The sequence below is a fragment of the Phyllosticta citribraziliensis genome (genome assembly GCF_038025025.1).
Source record: "Phyllosticta citribraziliensis strain CPC 17464 chromosome Unknown J3D65scaffold_10, whole genome shotgun sequence".
NCBI classification, from domain to species: Eukaryota; Fungi; Ascomycota; class Dothideomycetes; order Botryosphaeriales; family Phyllostictaceae; genus Phyllosticta; species Phyllosticta citribraziliensis.
In genome coordinates this window covers 1,252,905-1,267,560 of record NW_027117347.1, presented here as the reverse complement: position 1 = coordinate 1,267,560, position 14,656 = coordinate 1,252,905, and the positions used below count along the sequence as shown (strand labels likewise).

At 53.8% G+C, this 14,656-nt stretch overlaps 7 protein-coding genes across 7 annotated transcripts; 3 read left to right on the top strand and 4 right to left on the bottom strand.

The window, feature by feature from the left end:
- Positions 1-33: 33 nt before the first annotated feature.
- Positions 34-2,120, bottom strand: J3D65DRAFT_72945 (uncharacterized protein). Its single transcript, XM_066804127.1, has 2 exons — positions 855-2,120; positions 34-416 (listed from the first exon to the last, which is right to left on the bottom strand). The coding sequence occupies exons 1-2, from the start codon at positions 1,889-1,891 to the stop codon at positions 356-358; spliced, it is 1,098 nt and encodes a 365-aa protein (XP_066652574.1). The 5' UTR covers positions 1,892-2,120; the 3' UTR covers positions 34-355.
- J3D65DRAFT_72707 (uncharacterized protein) lies at positions 1,997-2,551 on the top strand. The gene has a single exon (XM_066804125.1). It carries the CDS (start codon positions 2,103-2,105, stop codon positions 2,409-2,411), a length of 309 nt encoding a protein of 102 aa, XP_066652573.1. The 5' UTR covers positions 1,997-2,102; the 3' UTR covers positions 2,412-2,551.
- Positions 2,552-3,015: 464 nt separating this feature from the next.
- Positions 3,016-4,722, bottom strand: J3D65DRAFT_72716 (uncharacterized protein). Its single transcript, XM_066804126.1, has 4 exons — positions 4,085-4,722; positions 3,932-4,032; positions 3,526-3,881; positions 3,016-3,469 (listed from the first exon to the last, which is right to left on the bottom strand). The coding sequence occupies exons 1-4, from the start codon at positions 4,424-4,426 to the stop codon at positions 3,288-3,290; spliced, it is 981 nt and encodes a 326-aa protein (XP_066652572.1). The 5' UTR covers positions 4,427-4,722; the 3' UTR covers positions 3,016-3,287.
- Positions 4,541-6,897, top strand: J3D65DRAFT_72702 (uncharacterized protein). Its single transcript, XM_066804124.1, has 3 exons — positions 4,541-4,722; positions 4,773-5,063; positions 5,116-6,897. Exons 1-3 carry the CDS (start codon positions 4,678-4,680, stop codon positions 6,652-6,654), a joined length of 1,875 nt encoding a protein of 624 aa, XP_066652571.1. The 5' UTR covers positions 4,541-4,677; the 3' UTR covers positions 6,655-6,897.
- Positions 6,898-7,467: 570 nt separating this feature from the next.
- Positions 7,468-8,221, top strand: J3D65DRAFT_634628 (uncharacterized protein). Its single transcript, XM_066801247.1, has 3 exons — positions 7,468-7,576; positions 7,627-8,136; positions 8,198-8,221. Exons 1-2 carry the CDS (start codon positions 7,553-7,555, stop codon positions 8,083-8,085), a joined length of 483 nt encoding a protein of 160 aa, XP_066652570.1. The 5' UTR covers positions 7,468-7,552; the 3' UTR covers positions 8,086-8,136; positions 8,198-8,221.
- Positions 8,222-8,777: 556 nt separating this feature from the next.
- J3D65DRAFT_634625 (amino acid/polyamine transporter I) lies at positions 8,778-10,914 on the bottom strand. The gene is made up of 6 exons (XM_066801246.1): positions 10,684-10,914; positions 10,560-10,630; positions 10,358-10,499; positions 10,251-10,305; positions 9,812-10,201; positions 8,778-9,764 (listed from the first exon to the last, which is right to left on the bottom strand). The coding sequence occupies exons 1-6, from the start codon at positions 10,810-10,812 to the stop codon at positions 8,965-8,967; spliced, it is 1,587 nt and encodes a 528-aa protein (XP_066652569.1). The 5' UTR covers positions 10,813-10,914; the 3' UTR covers positions 8,778-8,964.
- A 2,216-nt stretch (positions 10,915-13,130) lies between these two features.
- J3D65DRAFT_72647 (transcription initiation factor IID, 18kD subunit-domain-containing protein) lies at positions 13,131-14,445 on the bottom strand. The gene is made up of 3 exons (XM_066804123.1): positions 14,201-14,445; positions 13,307-14,146; positions 13,131-13,258 (listed from the first exon to the last, which is right to left on the bottom strand). Exons 1-3 carry the CDS (start codon positions 14,321-14,323, stop codon positions 13,253-13,255), a joined length of 969 nt encoding a protein of 322 aa, XP_066652568.1. The 5' UTR covers positions 14,324-14,445; the 3' UTR covers positions 13,131-13,252.
- Positions 14,446-14,656: the final 211 nt, after the last annotated feature.

Genomic DNA, 14,656 nt, shown 5'->3' with positions numbered 1-14,656 from the left:
CTCGTCCGTCCCTCGACGTTCTCCCGCCGCCATGAAAAGTAACGGCACGGGACGAGCGGGACGGGACGGCCCTTTCTGACAGCACCTTCACCAAGGCTAAACCACGCAAAGTTTCAGCACTCTATCAACTCTAGTACCCACACACAGGCTAGTGGGGGTAAAGTGAAGGACAAAACGAAGATATATACTACATGTACAGTACATATGGCAATCTGAGCATCCCTCTCCTCTCCCTCCCTCCTTACTCTCCGTCCCCTCTTCCTGCACCCAAGTCCAAATCCAAATCCAAGTCCAAGTCCACGAAGCAAAGCAATCACAAACAAACAATACCTACCTATTCAACAAGCAAAAGAACCTACAATCCAACAGGCTTCCTCCGAATCAGCCGCCTCCTCGCCCGGCCCATCCCCGCCATCCTCCCCGACTTGACGCACTCGTCAGCGCGGCCACCCGCGCTCCGCACGTCGCTCAGCACGGCGACGACGACCGTCGACCCCGCCAGCGCGCTTTGCACTTTGTCCGCGAAGCCGAAGTCGAATGCGCGGCTGGTGCTGGTGCTGGTGTTGTTGCTGTTGCTGTTGCTCGCAGCGGTGGCGGTGGTAGTGGTAGTGGTGGTGGTTGTGGTGGTTGTGCTGCCGCTGCTGCTGCCGCTGCACGCGCTGCTCCGGTTCAGCGCCGACGCGCCTTGCCAGGACAGTGCGGGTTCAGGCACGGCGGGCGGCGGGAGGACGAGATGCAAATCGACACTGCTATGGTGGTGCTGCGCTGACCGCCGCTCCGCGTCTTGACCCAGGTGCTCGACGGCGTCGAAGAAGAGCGGGACGTCCATTGCCGTGTCCGCCGCCTCTGCTTGCTCCTCGTCCTCCTCTGCCACGGCTGGCAGCGTGATGACTGCTTTGGCGAGTGGGGAGCCGGGGTTCTTTTTCCCGTTGCTGCCGCTGCTGGTGCTGCGCTTGCGTTGGCGCGCCGCGTCGAGCAGCGTGTCCCAGAAGCGCTCGCGCACGTCTTTGGGCGATGTGGGGCTGAGGCTGGCCGAGGCGGTTGCAAGCGCGCTGGCGAGCGGCGTCCCTTCGAGGATGCCGTCGAAGGTCGTAGGAGGCGATGCAGATGGGGAGGATGAGGTAGTGGGGGGCTGGGTCTGCAGGGAAAGGGAGAGCGGCGAGTACTGAGGTGAGGCATCAGGACTTTGAGATGGGGAAGAAGAAGACGCGCAGCCGCTGATCGAGACGCAAGTTGCAGCAGCAGCAGATTGGCTTGCAGAGGAAGACCTCTGCACCCCGTACTGGCTGCCCCAGCGGCACTCGGACGGATAGTCGCACGTATTCCAGCAGTCCTTCTTCTGCGCCTTCGTCTGGCTGGGCAGACTGGCGCGATCACCGCTGCCACTGACGTACCCCGAGTCGACGCTCATGGCGTCGCCGTCGTCCTCGTCCTCGGAATTCGCGTCACCGCCCTTGCGGTGCAGTGCGAGCAAATCGTCCTCGCTGCGGCGCCACTCGCCCCACGCCTTCCAGTTGGAGTAGTCGAACTCGCTCGCGCACGCCCGGTGCCGCTTGGCGCGCCGGTGGCTCGCCTTGCCCTTGCGCTTGGTCACGGCCGTCGTGCCCGAGCAGAAGTAGTGTCCGTCGTCCAGGCAGCGCCGCGTCGCGCCGAGCGGGTACGCCCGGTAGCAGACGTGGCATTGCCAGAGCCAGTTGAGCGGCGCTGAGGGGGGCGGCGTCGTGGGCGAAGAGAGAGCGCGTTTGTTGGATGGCCGCATGTGCTGTGCCTTTGGCGGCGTCGCGGGCGGCGTGATGGGCATGCGTGGGGAGAAGGGGGACGGTGGAATTGCGAGACGGGAGGATTTGAAGGGAGCCGTGTTGGCGTTGATGGTAAGAGGCTTGGGAACCATTTTGAAAATCTGACAAGGACAGTGTTGAGCTGGGCTGGATTGGTTTGCTTCTGCTTTGGCTAACGGTCGTACTGACGACTAGTTCGCAGAGACTGCCTCACTGGGCCGGAGTGGATGGTATGAACGAGTGTCGAGTCGAAGCGCAGCTCCGTTGTGTGTTGGTCTTGACGAAGAAGAAGAAACGAGGGAAACCGGTCCACAAGGAAAGCAAATGGAAGCAAGCGTCACCTCTGATCTCGTGAAGATAGCTGGCGGGCTACTGCTCTTAAGTCCTGGAGTTGTTGCGACCACGACAAAGGCCTCATGGCGCATGTCCGTCGTCTGTATTCGGCTGGCCAAGGAGACGACTGCCATTTCTCTTTGTCGTTTCAATGCTATTTTAGACCTTGTGCCTGAACGTGGCTCGGGTTGTTGGTCAGGTGGTGATTGTGGCGTCTTTGCTTTGTTGCGCGGATCTTTCAAGATGAACAGTCAAAGACGACACGTTGATGGGATCGACGTGTGGGCGTGCGGTTGTTGATTTTTTCGTAAGTTCTCGCACAAACCTCAATTGAGGTGGCTGGACTTTTGTAAGACTGACTGGGATCAGTAGATTGATCAGCATGGAAATCGCCAGTGCTGTAAAAACGCGAGCAATTGGCCCAAAGAATTGGCCATGAAAGGCAGGCAGCGCCTCCCCATAGCCCAGAATCTGCAAGGGACAAAGCAGAAACGAGAGCCGAGCAGCTAGCAGAACGCCACTGGGAGTTTGTCGATTGAGCAGCCGAAGGATTTTCCGGGTGGAGGCAAAGGGTCGACACCATGCAAGCCAGAGCCAGAACAATTGCAACGGAAATGCCGCGGTCCCAGACTTTGTCTAACAGCGGTCGACGTCCATCAATAAGAAGTTCAAATGACCAAGCTTCGGGGATGGATCTATCAATCTGATTGAGCAGTCAGCCATGTCCGAAATCAGAGAAACGGGGTCTACCACCTCAAAAATGGTCCAACGATGGCAGCAGCAAATCCTTCACTCGTTTTTCCTTCCTCTGCGAAATCTTCCTCTTCTCGCAATGTCTGATCTCTTCCTCCCCTTGAGCTTCAAAACATCTCCTGGGTTTTCCCGGAACACACAATCGGCTTTTGTCTCCAGATAATGCAGCCTTGCGGCGATTTGGAAGGGCCATTTCGTTTTCGGATCAGTAAAGCCAGAAGCGAGGGACAAATTTTAAAGAAGACAAAATATCGGAAAACCACGCATAGAAAACTTGATGTTTCTACCATCTTTAATTTTCTATTCACTGGTGTTTTGTCTCACCACTTTCGTATGGCCGAGACGTCGCCGCCGAGCAGCCCTGTTGGACAGGAAACTCTAAACCACTTCATTTTCGACAATTCAAGATCAAGAACTGCGTGCTCAGAATGGAGGCAGGTAGAAGGGGTAGCCGCCGTTCTTAATCCTGAAGATGCTGAGCAGGAAGCTGTAGGTCACAAACATTACGCCTGCCCAGATAATGACAGCGATTGACTGAGTTTTGGGGCTCGCAATCCGTGGTACCTTGAGGCCGAGAGAGATTGCGGCAAAAGACAAAAGACCATCTAGTCGCAGTCAGCATTTCAACCCACAATAGTGTCTGGTTGCGGGGATATCTTACAAACAGCGGCAACGATCTGCGTCTCCATGCCGAACTGGTTTTGGAATCCGCCCGCAAAGTATGAAATTCCACCCTTGCCATCACCTACCACATAAGGCACCTGCCTAATGTGGTTGAACATGTGGCCACTGGTGAAGAGCAAGACCAGGATCAAACTGATGGCCGCCCAAAGGTTGCGGTTCTGAATCAAGGGGAGAATGTACGGCAACGCGACCGAGACGAATGTGATCACTCCGAGGACGGCGGTTGTGACAGAGACGATCTTGACGTAGTTGATGGGGCGGACTATGGGTGGGTGAGGGCCCTCGGGGAGGCTGCGGGAAATCCAAGCATGAATGCCGTCGGCAGATTGTGGACTGCTGGTGGAGTTAGACTCTGAAATTCGAGAGAGACCGTGATCACCTACCCCGTGGCAAAGTCGTAGCGCTTGGGCTGGCTGTCAACACGAGCATTGGGACCGACAGTGGGGTGGAAGAGCAGCAGGACAGGGGCGGTTTGGAGCATAAGCTGAGGGTTTTTTAGCATCGACTACAGGCATTTGGATTACAGGATGTCATACGGATTGGAAAGTCCCCTTGCCGTCCATAAAGTCCAGAGTACCAAAGAGCAACCGGCTCTCTCCATGCTTGTCGCCCTTGGTCCAGCTCTTTGCTAACAGGTTCCATTCAGGCTGGAACGACTGGCATAGCCCGCAGCCAAATCGCGGTTCCAGTGCCGTCAATAGCACTGCGACGGCATAATCTCTCGGCGCCGTCGTCAACTCGTTGTAGACCTTGTCGTTGAGCTTCAGCGGTGTCGACTGTGCGCGGAACGAGTCGAATCGGTCGGCGGCCGGTGCCTTCTTGGCCGCCAATGCGGTCAGCGGAAGGAGGCAATGTGTCAGGAGCGAGAAGAGCTTCATCGTGGAGGTGCCGCCGTGAAGCTGTGGAAAATGGCTTGAAATCCAATGCTTGGGAAATGCGTCGTCACCTACCACGTTGCTTGATCGGGGAGCTTGCGGAGGGCCGTGACTAAGCCGTCCTCGTCTCCGGGTCGCCGACTGGCCGAAGCGGTTTGTTTACACCAACGCCCGCCGCACACGCGCCAACTCCGCAACCCATCAATCACTACCCGGTCATTCCCTACTCAACGTCTCGCCGATTATTCCACAATATGCCGCCCAAGCCGGAGGCGCAAGGGCTTGCTGAAGTCACAGAAGTAATTACTGGTCAATCACACCCGCCCACTCTTAAGCTAACGTCGCGCAGCTTCTACAGCAACTCCACACTGCCGAATGCGAGCTGAATCTCGCTCGAAGCCAAGCCCAGTTCGACTCAGTAGCCAAAGATGAAAGCATCCGCGAGCTCAAGTTTTGCATGATGCTTCTCGAGGATGAGAACGAGCAATTGCACAACGATCTCGACGAGAGGGACACAAAATGCGAAGAGCTGGAAGGAAAACTGGACGACACTTTCGCGCAGGTCGCCGAAAAAGATGCAGAGGTGCAGCGCATCTCGCATGATCTTCGAATCAAATCGCGGGAATTTGAGGCCGCGAAGGTCAGACTACAAGGCGCACTGGATTTGGTTTCTCACGCTGACCTACTTGCAGGCCCAACTTGCCTCCATGGAACATATCTCGTCTGATTCCAACAAAATACTCACCGAAAAACTCGCCCTTGCACGAGAATTGTCCGCCCTGAAGCCCGAACTCGAACACTTGCGCTCCCAGCTCGCATCGCAAGATAATGTCATTGCCGAGAAGCTATCGCTCCAACGCCAGCTTGATGCCGCCGAGGTAGAGCTCGAAAACGAAAGGCGTGCCACTCAGCGCGCTCTTGCACGCTCGGAGAGATACAACGAAAAGGACGCGGAACTGCAGGCGCAAATCGAGAGCCTGCGGAAAGAATTGCACACAGAAAGGAAAGAACGAGAAAAGGCCGTCAAGGAGACTGTGAAGGCCCAGAAGGAGTTCGAAGCGGCGCAGAAAGCTGCGGACCGCGAAAAGTCGAGGCGTGACAAGGAACTCGAGAAGGAGGTTGCGAAGGATGTCCAGGAAGAGGGGAGGCTCGAGGAACTTAAGAAGGAACTCGCAAAGGAGAAGAGAGAGCGCGAAAAAGCAGAGAAGGCCTTCCAAAAAGTTCAAATGGAAGCCGAAGGCCAGACCTCGCTCGCCACGGAGCGCGCTGAAGCCTACAAGTCGAAGCTCAAGACAACGAAGGAGAAGCTGAAGGAGGCCCAGGCCGATCTTCAAAGGCTTCATGCCCAGGGAACGGCCAGGCCGACGGCCATCGAAGGTCCAAAGGCGGTGAATCCCCGCAAGCGCGCATTGCAGGTAGACCCTGACGCTACGACAATCGGAACTCCTGGCGATGGTCCAACTGCGAAGAGGCTTCACCGGGCGTCTTCCATGCTCGGTGACAAGTCCACTTTCTCCATGACTCCATTCCTGAAGCGCACTGGGAGCGTTGCACCAGAGAGTCCCATCCAAGAAGTCAATGAGGAGGTGGAGGGTGTCGAGCAGAGCATTGAGGAAGTTGTCGAGAAACCCGCGAAGAAGACGAAAAAGGTTGAGAAGGCTGAGAGAGCGCAGTCGTCTGAACCCCAACCCCTTGCACCTGCGCCCAATAGCAAGGCCAACACCAAAGCCGCCCCCAGACGCAAAAAGGCCGTCGCGCCAGCTCTGGAAAAGGTCGCCGAAGAAGCATCCGAAGACGAGGAGCCGGAAAACCCGAGCACCGACAATCGTGCTGGACAAGACAAGCTTAAAGTCAAGGACGCCAATGCCAAGGTCACAACCCTGAAGCCCAAGATGAAGACTGCCAAGCAGCCTCGCAAGTCTCTTGCCGCATTTCCCAACTTCCACGAAGAATCAGCGCCTCTTCAAAAGAAGAAGAGGAAGCTCGGGGGAGAGAGCAGCATTCTTGGAAAGACTCTCTTTGACATTGACGACGAAGAAGACAGGCCCGCCAAGCCTCTTCCTGGCAAGGGAATTTTCGCAGCAAGAGCATTGAACAAGACTCTCGGTCAGAAAGGCGGCGCGGCTAAAGGCCCTACAGTCATGACGTCTGATGGCTTTGCATTCAGCCCGTTGAAGAAGGAGAGGAGAGCGATTCAGGCAAGCTTTCTCCAGTCAAGCATTCTGCAGTGATGTGCATGAGACCCTTTCTTTATTTTGTTCCGTCCACATTTCTCCCTGTTCCTTTTTTTGCATTGTCCAAGGCGTTAGCACTGAATATTCTCATCACTGAGAATAGGTTCAAGGATCTGGCTATCATTGGAGTTCAATTGGGAGCAAAATATGTAACTTCATTCCGCCTTTTTGGCACTGACCTGCGCATATTTTGTGGAGCTACCGGGCCATCTGCGCTCAAACGCAGTCAGAATCCCTCAAGAATCTACGACGACCTCCGCGGTAAAGGAGTCCCCGCTGTAATCGTGTTGCTGGAGCTTATCAAGCAAGCATAAAACCAACACCTAGGTGGATCAGATTAAGCAGATATATTTGTCCGCTGTGCTCTTGGCTCGGCTTGTAGCTGCGCGTCATTTCAAGATTTGGGGGTTTCTCGACTACATCTGATCCAGCATTTTCCTCTAGTACTCCAAATCCGAGTGGCCGCTATAACATCTATCTTCATGCTGTTACACGCGCCCGGCTCACGTCTCACTGGAAGTTTCGACACTACGCTGCGCTTTCAAGTTACAATTGTGATTCCATTAGATAGATATATCGTCTGTTATCTCCATTTTTCGTGGTATTTTAGCGTAATTCTTTGGAAGGCGACTTGTCGAAACACTGCTTTCTTGTCAGGTCTCATTGGCACGTAGCGATGAACAACAGGGCAAAATACTGAATGGTCATACGAGGCATGAGAGGACGCCAGCCAAACAAAGTCTCACTCATTCAGATCGCCGTTCTGGTCCGAAGCCAGAGTTTATTTCCAGGCATAGGCGGTTACGATCCCGCAAATCGGTAATAAAATGATTAATCAACAATTCCGCATCTCCAGTTGACCATCGTCCGGTTCTCCCACATCCAATCTCCAACCATGCTCCCAATGTCGCTGCAGCAGGTAAATCCATCGGTCTTTGGAACAAATCAGTGCTTGCTGACGATATCTAGGTCATCGCTACTTGCATTGCCTTGGTGGCTCTGGTTTCGCTTTCATCGGCAGACGTGTCCTGCGGACCAACATTCTCCAATGTGTTTCAACCCAACTGTTGCGCAGCCGACGATATCAGAGATTTCGACACAGTCGCTGGCCGCAAGGGCTGGTACAAAACAGGATTGAGCATAGACTTCCAAAAGAGTCCAACCCCTTATATCCATATCCAATGTCAGAATGAGTACGGTTGCGACGTGGTCGTCCTCGAGCTTTGTCTTCACGACCCCAACAAGGCTCCCGAAGAGTACAAGAAGATAAACCGAGATTGCATTTATCAACTCGTCGACGTCCAAGGCTACAACAATGGTTGTACAATCCGTGATTTCTGGATAGGATATCACAGGTTGATCAACTGTAACGTCGAAAACTTTTCTCTCGCATCGGGGGTGCCACCGACCTGTCCACCGAAACAATAGTCGTCGGTGCTCTGGACCGCTGGAACGGATGGAGAACTTGACTCTCACAAAGTAAGTATTTCCGGGAACGCAAGAGGCTTAGCTCGGTCGACGACTAACAGTATCCATGAAGTAACGAGCGATCCTGCGTTGACGATTTCCGCATCTCGAGCCTTGGGCTCTGCCAGCTTATCCGTTCGACATCCAACCTCATGACCCACCTGTGGCAACAAATCAACCATACTGTATCTTATTCCAACGTGACGGCCTGCCACGTCGACACTCATTACTCCGCGACGCTTGCTCTGCCTTGGAGACGTTTAAGCGATGCTTCGGAAGCGTTTAAGCGATGCTTCGGAAGCGTTTAAGCGATCTCACGGGCTGTCGTGCATGCGTTCCTTAATCGCCTTTGAGTTTCAGCAAAGATAAGAAAGCGTTAAAATCGAGCACTGTCATTACTTTCAAACTTTCAGACTTTACGGTCAAGATTAGTGACCACTTGATCAGTGACTCCTGCTCACCATCTGAAACTTCGCCCCGACCCTAAACCCTACTTTAGCTGGCAACAGCAATCCTCGATATCACCACGCTCCGCGAAGAGTCCTGATATTGGTTCGCAGAGAAGTGGGATGCAGCTTGTTTGGTCAAGGCGAAAGACAAGAGTCGCGATCGGAAAGCTTGGGCGTATTCGCGGTCAAGTTCACGGCTGCAGTGTACCAACCAAGAACGCCTAGTAATTAGGTCTGCAAAGCGGAGTGTACAACCCAGAGCCCACCCGTCCTTATCACGCCTCAAACTTTTCCGGGGTGCCAACAGAGAATGTCTATCAACCACAATTTTTGATTTTCGGGATTTTCAGCTCCACCGATCGAAGCAAGAAGAGACCGAGTCTATAACAGCTCAAGACAATTCGTTCACCACCTTTTCGACGTGAACCTCGTCGAGACCCTGCCAGGTGTTTTTGACAAACGGGTAAATGCCTCCAACAATCAACAAAATGAATCCAACGACGGGGCCAGCCCAGTTCATGTTTTGCGCCGAGACGGGCAACGTGCTCGGCCAGGGCAGCCAAAAGATCATGTACAGGCTATGGACAATGGCGTATGCGTTGATGAAGGGTCCGAGTCTCCCCCAGTTCCACTGACCAAGAGACTTGGTTGGCGAACCCAGGCCGAACCGGTTCAACAGCATGCATGAGATGGCCAGCGCGTAGGACAGATATAGGGCCAGCGTCGCCAGCGAGGTCATTGCCGCGAAGATGAGTTTGCTCTTGATGTTTGGAAGCGCGATGACGGCGGCCGCGAGAGAGGCTACCGTGACAGCCCGCGCGGGGATCTGCCGTGAGTTGACTTCGGCAATGTAGGGAGACGCGCGGCCGAAGCCGTTGTCTCGCGCCCACGCCCAAGTCAGCCGCGAGGCTGAGAGGAAGGTCCCGAGGCTGCATCCGATTCCAATGAAGATGAGACCGATGCCCATCCATGTGGCAAGGACGCGCGAGCCAGTGACTCTGGCGCAGATTTCGATGAACGGGAACGGAGAGTCGAGGACATCTGAGATCATGCCTCCAGCCGAGAAAAGCGTTACTATAGCCATGGGAATTGCGAAGAAGCCGCAGGCAACAATGTTCCAGAATATTACTCGAGGTACAGCCATCTTTGCTTTGCAAGTCTCCTCGCTAAGGTTGACGCCAGCATCGAAACCTTTAAAATCGTCAGCGAGGTTTCTTCCTCTTCAGGATCAATCATACCAGAAAATATGTAGATAGGGGTAAGTAGACCCAAGTGCCAGCTGACCGCGTTGGTCGGCCAGCCCGAAGTGGCAGTCGAATCAACGCGATGGAAAAAGACAAAGTCTGCAGAAGCTTTTTTCTTTTGGAATCCAAGGAGTATGCCGATATAAACGAAGAAGAGCAGCAAGTGGAGAACGCCGGTCATGAGTTCGTACATTGGGACGATCCAGTAGAGAAAAATGTTGATCGTGTACAGGAAAGAAAGCAAGCACATCATGATTAGCCATGTCTGCCATGATTCGAATGTAAATCCGGGGTAATTCAGTATAACAGTTCCTTGGATCAAATTGGTTACGACATTGAGCACAGAAGCTAGCAGAGCGACCCATGCGACCCAGGTCATCCAGGCTTTGACTGTCAGCCTTTGTAGCGAGTAGTTGATGTGGAGGTATCTCACCCTGGATCCAGGTGACGAATTTGTGGCATCTTCGAGGAGCGAATGCTGCGGTCCACTTATCCAACAATCAGCCGCCTGTTCAGGGGCCGCATCTCTGGAGGTCTCACATGATATTGGGCACCGGCGATGGGAGTAATTGACGCCATTTCAGCGAGTGACGCGGACTGGGCGAGTGCTCCAACCCAGACAATGACCAAGCCCCAGATCAAGACTTGAGGCCCGCCATTGAGAAAAACAGGTAATAAATTACTGCGAGATCCACGCCGTTAGCAAAAGACTGACTTGAGGTAATCGTATAGGAGAACTGACGATACAGGACCTTCCCAGCCTGATTGGTAAACCAGGATCGTGAAAAGGAGTTGAAAGAAGCCGAAAACGCGCTATGTTCGATTAGCTCCGCTGCTGCATTTCCTCGTGGATTCAATGTACCTACCTTGACAGACTTTTCAGGGGGGGTGCGACCTTCCAACTTCTGTGGAGAATCAGAAAGTTCTCCAGAGTGGAGACTGCTCTGTCCAAAATCCTGCGTCAACACAGATTTGGAGTCGTTGGGGGATGCCATGACTCGAAGATCAAAGCAAATCAACAAGAGGAGCACTGAAACATCCAAGATTCGAGAGAGACGTGAATTCTTAAAAGCCCAGGCTGGACAAGGAAAGCAAGGGTCTTTAACGTCAAGTGGTGCCAAGTAGGGACAGTGGTATCATTGCAACTTGTGACCCTGAATTGCAGGCTTAGTGCCGCTAGCTCGGAAGCGGACCGCGTATGTTTGCCACCAGGCGAACGGTAGATCCTCCTGTTGACAACGATGCTCCTAGGCTGAAACTGCGGGACGATTGCTTCTAGATCCGCTCCGCTATGCAGCCGTTTGGGCTGTCATACCATGAGGCACAAGGGGACAGGATAGTGTCACGTCGTCTCCCACTCGGAGCCCGGATAACGCGATTAAAGTAGACAACTATGCCCTCGACGTTGCACATGATGCAAGCCGCAGAGAAGCAAAATAACACCCAGCTTTTGACACGTCAAGTTCCTGGTTGGCGGAGAGTACCCGAAGCACGGGCGAACAAGAATGACACCCTCCAAACACAACACACCTCTGGGAATCAGTTGTGTTGGCAATCGCCATGGGGGCTGGACCTATCACATTCGTCGTCCAGAGAGTTTAGTGGGATGTATCCCTAGAGCCCGGAGGCCTGCGTTGCGGAGCACCAAAGGGACAGTCTCGCACGCAGAAGTGATTTCGTACGAGGCGAGGCGAGGCAATAGTGGAGAGGACATATTCTTCTGACGTCCAAGGGAACCATGAGAAAAGAGCAGGTGTGGCGGTGCCCACGAAGCAGGGTGGATTTAGTGTGCAAAACAAATATCTCAGAAGAGAGGAATGGACGTCGTCTTTGAAATCCGAGTTGAGAGATGGTCGACTAGGCCGCAACGGGCTAGGCAGCGGTCCCAATTGCCCAACCGCAGTTGCCGCCCTTACCTCTCTCACGCTTCATCCGCGCCGTGACATCACAAAACAGATTCCGACCACCTCCATTCCCATGCATCCCCATGCGAGACGGAGGATAAGAAGACGCTACCTCCACAGCAAATAGGATGTTCCCAAGGTTCCGCGGGAAGCCTCTACCGGACGTATCAGTGGCAGCCATCCCACAGCACTAGCAGAATTTTAAAGGCGGCCATCACGGCCTTCATTTTCGGGACTTTAGAGCTTATCTCGACGTCGCCTCAGCTTCTGAATCATTGTTTCGTGTTTGCGAAACAGTGGGCCCCAAGGGAAACAACAGTCGCTCCCCCTATGACCCTCTGCAGTCCCCACTGCTTCTTTCCCCCTCCCTCTCGTCTCCCTACAGCACTAACTGTCGAGCTAACAAGCATCCTGTGACCTAAACTGGGCACGCAATCCCCACTTGTCACCACCCTCTGATCACTCACCCTTACCGTCGCTATCTCCTGGAGGACACGAGCATCAAGCAAATCACAAGCGCACTTGACACGAAAAGGGGTCCTGTCATACGCAACCATCAGGCGCAAATCCTGGCAAAGTAGCAAAAGGGGGGGTCGTGGGAAGCGAAATCTGGCGATCGATCATCTCGGCCGCGGAAATCCATGAGGCTGGCAGAAGAATGCTTCCAGTGATTGTTGGGGGTGGGGCCGAGGAGAAGGGGTCACGGAATGGGAGGGGGCGGGAGGGAAGGAAACAAGCAAACCAACAACGAAGCAGCCAACTGCGTCCTGTATGGAGAGCTCTTGACGGCCCTCTGCGCCGCTGTCCGTCGGAACGGCTACCTGTCAACACTTGATCAGTGGATACTCTCAGGTTGCACTCCGACCCGCCGTCACGCGGCGGCCCGTACCCGCTCCGTCCCGGCGCGCAAATACTTGTCTTTGCTTGCTGTCTACTTCAGCCCAGCACAATGACGAAGGCTCAGTTGAAGACGTGATCGAGATGCACGATTGCGATTGAACTAGAGGGAACATCAGTGAAAACAATCGGCTTGTGATGTCACTTCATCGTACCTCTTCGTCAAGTTGCCAATCGAATCTGTCAGCCCCCAAACGAATCGGAGAAATAGGTATTTGTACAAAGTCGCGTGATGGAAGACTACGGTAGACACGGCCGTTCCAATCACGGCGCAAGACTCTTTTCCCAGCCGCTCGACTTTGACGGGCCCGACGGAGCCGGCTGAGCCTCTCAATGCACACATACGCGTCCACTTCAAAAGAACGTGCAAGGCGACCTGAATTAGACCCATCTGCACCAAGACCTTCCAAGGCTTGGTGTGATGCCGTGCATTAGAATCGATATATCGGTACCTACCCAATTGTAAGAGTTGCGCTAAACGCCGCGTCCCCGCACCAAGACCAGTACCTAGGCCTGGCCTCAACTCCCTACAAATGCAGATTGTCGCCCTGGGAAAAGGGGTATACCCGGTAGCAAAAGCAAAAATAAACCCAAAGCCACGACTCCGAGTACCACGAATCCCGCGCCGAGGCGATTAAATCTTCAAAGGTTAGCGAAATGGCCGAAGGGCTTGTATAAAGGGACTTACGAGCTTGAGCAAAGTTCTTTGCAACAGCCCTGAAAAGTTGAGCATTGCGCGACTCTTGGGCGGCGTGCGCTGCAGACGACGAAACGCCTCTCTGACATGGTCCGGTCCAACAGGTTCGCGCGCTTCCTCCGGTGGGTCAAAGAGACCGCTTTCGCGTTTGCGCTTGCGGCCGTTGCTGCCATCCGAAGAGTTGATTCCTCCTGATGCCTTGCGGCTGGCATCCTGAGCTTGCTTGACCCGGAGGGCTTCCTCGGTGAGTGTCTGGACGATTTCAAAGGTCAAGAAGCCGAGAATGTCGATAATATCGTCGTTGGGTTTGCTGTCAGTGATGGTGCCGAAGCCCGCCCATTCTCTAAACCGTTTGCCTTTGCGGAACGTGAAACTTGCTTGTCGGCAGTCAGACCAGTGGACATACTCCTCGCGCGTCATATTCTTAGTGCGCTCGTCAGCATTCCTAAGGCGCTGGATGGTTGCATAATTCATCTCGGTTTCCTCTTCATCCTCTTCGTCTTCTCTTGATGGAGGAAACTCGGTGAAGAAAGATTGAACATCCCACACTAAATCGACGGCCTTTTTACCACCACCGCCAGGTTTGGCGGTCTTGGTGGCTGGGTTGGGAGCGGTGGCCGTGATGTCGACACCTATGTCGTCCGCTGCGAGCTCTTCTGCTCCTGGATTCTTTTCATCCGAGTCCTTGGCCGTCTTGCGGACGTCTTTCCATTGCAAGAAGGTACGCAAACGACTGATTTTTGCGCGGTCGTGGCGGATGAGCATCATGAGATCGTCAGTGGATATGCTGCGGCTGCCACGGCGAGTTGCAAGATTAGTGCATTCGCGGAGCTATGATGACTTAGTGCACTGATGGATAGAATTCATTCAGTAATAGGCCTTTACCATTTCCTGGACTTGTTGCTGGACAATCTGCTCGATCAAGGTTGTGGTCTCCGCTGATGGCTCCGCCGTCTCGCCCGAGACGAACATCATCTGTGACACGGTGTCAGCGCATGGAAATTGCATAAAAGTCACAAGTAGTTGCTCAGTGAGTGTCAAAACAGTGTGTGAGCATGCAAAGATGCGATCTTGGTATTGCTGTCGCTCTACTAAAAACAACCGTGACGAAGAACCTCCAGAGGAGCTGAGAAGCAAATGTACATGAAGTCACGGAGGGAAAAGAAAAGACTGAAGGTGAGAAACAGGGATTCCAACAGACAGAATCTACGTACCTGCTGGATCTCCGTCCGGTACTTAACTGACTTGTCCGTCATGATGGCGGCGGAAGAGGCGTGAGGTTTCCGGGCAAAGTACCGTGGGAACCACGCGTTAGACAAGGTAATTCTTTCCCTCTAGCCG

Bases quoted from the DNA above. Each gene is read 5' to 3' on its own strand.
- J3D65DRAFT_72945 (XM_066804127.1), bottom strand. From the start codon at position 1,891: ATGGTTCCCAAGCCTCTTACCATCAACGCCAACACGGCTCCCTTCAAA. The intron at 417-854 runs GCAAGCAGAGGC...CAAGTCGGGGAG, and splicing joins GTGGCAGAGGAGGACGAGGA to GATGGCGGGGATGGGCCGGG.
- J3D65DRAFT_72707 (XM_066804125.1), top strand. From the start codon at position 2,103: ATGGAAGCAAGCGTCACCTCTGATCTCGTGAAGATAGCTGGCGGGCTA.
- J3D65DRAFT_72716 (XM_066804126.1), bottom strand. From the start codon at position 4,426: ATGAAGCTCTTCTCGCTCCTGACACATTGCCTCCTTCCGCTGACCGCA. The intron at 3,882-3,931 runs GTAGGTGATCAC...CTCCACCAGCAG, and splicing joins CGCTACGACTTTGCCACGGG to TCCACAATCTGCCGACGGCA. The intron at 3,470-3,525 runs GTAAGATATCCC...GACTGCGACTAG, and splicing joins GCAGATCGTTGCCGCTGTTT to ATGGTCTTTTGTCTTTTGCC.
- J3D65DRAFT_72702 (XM_066804124.1), top strand. From the start codon at position 4,678: ATGCCGCCCAAGCCGGAGGCGCAAGGGCTTGCTGAAGTCACAGAA. The intron at 4,723-4,772 runs GTAATTACTGGT...AACGTCGCGCAG, and splicing joins GGCTTGCTGAAGTCACAGAA to CTTCTACAGCAACTCCACAC. The intron at 5,064-5,115 runs GTCAGACTACAA...ACCTACTTGCAG, and splicing joins GGGAATTTGAGGCCGCGAAG to GCCCAACTTGCCTCCATGGA.
- J3D65DRAFT_634628 (XM_066801247.1), top strand. From the start codon at position 7,553: ATGCTCCCAATGTCGCTGCAGCAG. The intron at 7,577-7,626 runs GTAAATCCATCG...GACGATATCTAG, and splicing joins TCCCAATGTCGCTGCAGCAG to GTCATCGCTACTTGCATTGC.
- J3D65DRAFT_634625 (XM_066801246.1), bottom strand. From the start codon at position 10,812: ATGGCATCCCCCAACGACTCCAAATCTGTGTTGACGCAGGATTTTGGA. The intron at 10,631-10,683 runs GTAGGTACATTG...AATCGAACATAG, and splicing joins CCCCTGAAAAGTCTGTCAAG to CGCGTTTTCGGCTTCTTTCA. The intron at 10,500-10,559 runs GTCAGTTCTCCT...TGGATCTCGCAG, and splicing joins GGCTGGGAAGGTCCTGTATC to TAATTTATTACCTGTTTTTC.
- J3D65DRAFT_72647 (XM_066804123.1), bottom strand. From the start codon at position 14,323: ATGCAATTTCCATGCGCTGACACCGTGTCACAGATGATGTTCGTCTCG. The intron at 14,147-14,200 runs GTAAAGGCCTAT...AAGTCATCATAG, and splicing joins AGCAACAAGTCCAGGAAATG to CTCCGCGAATGCACTAATCT.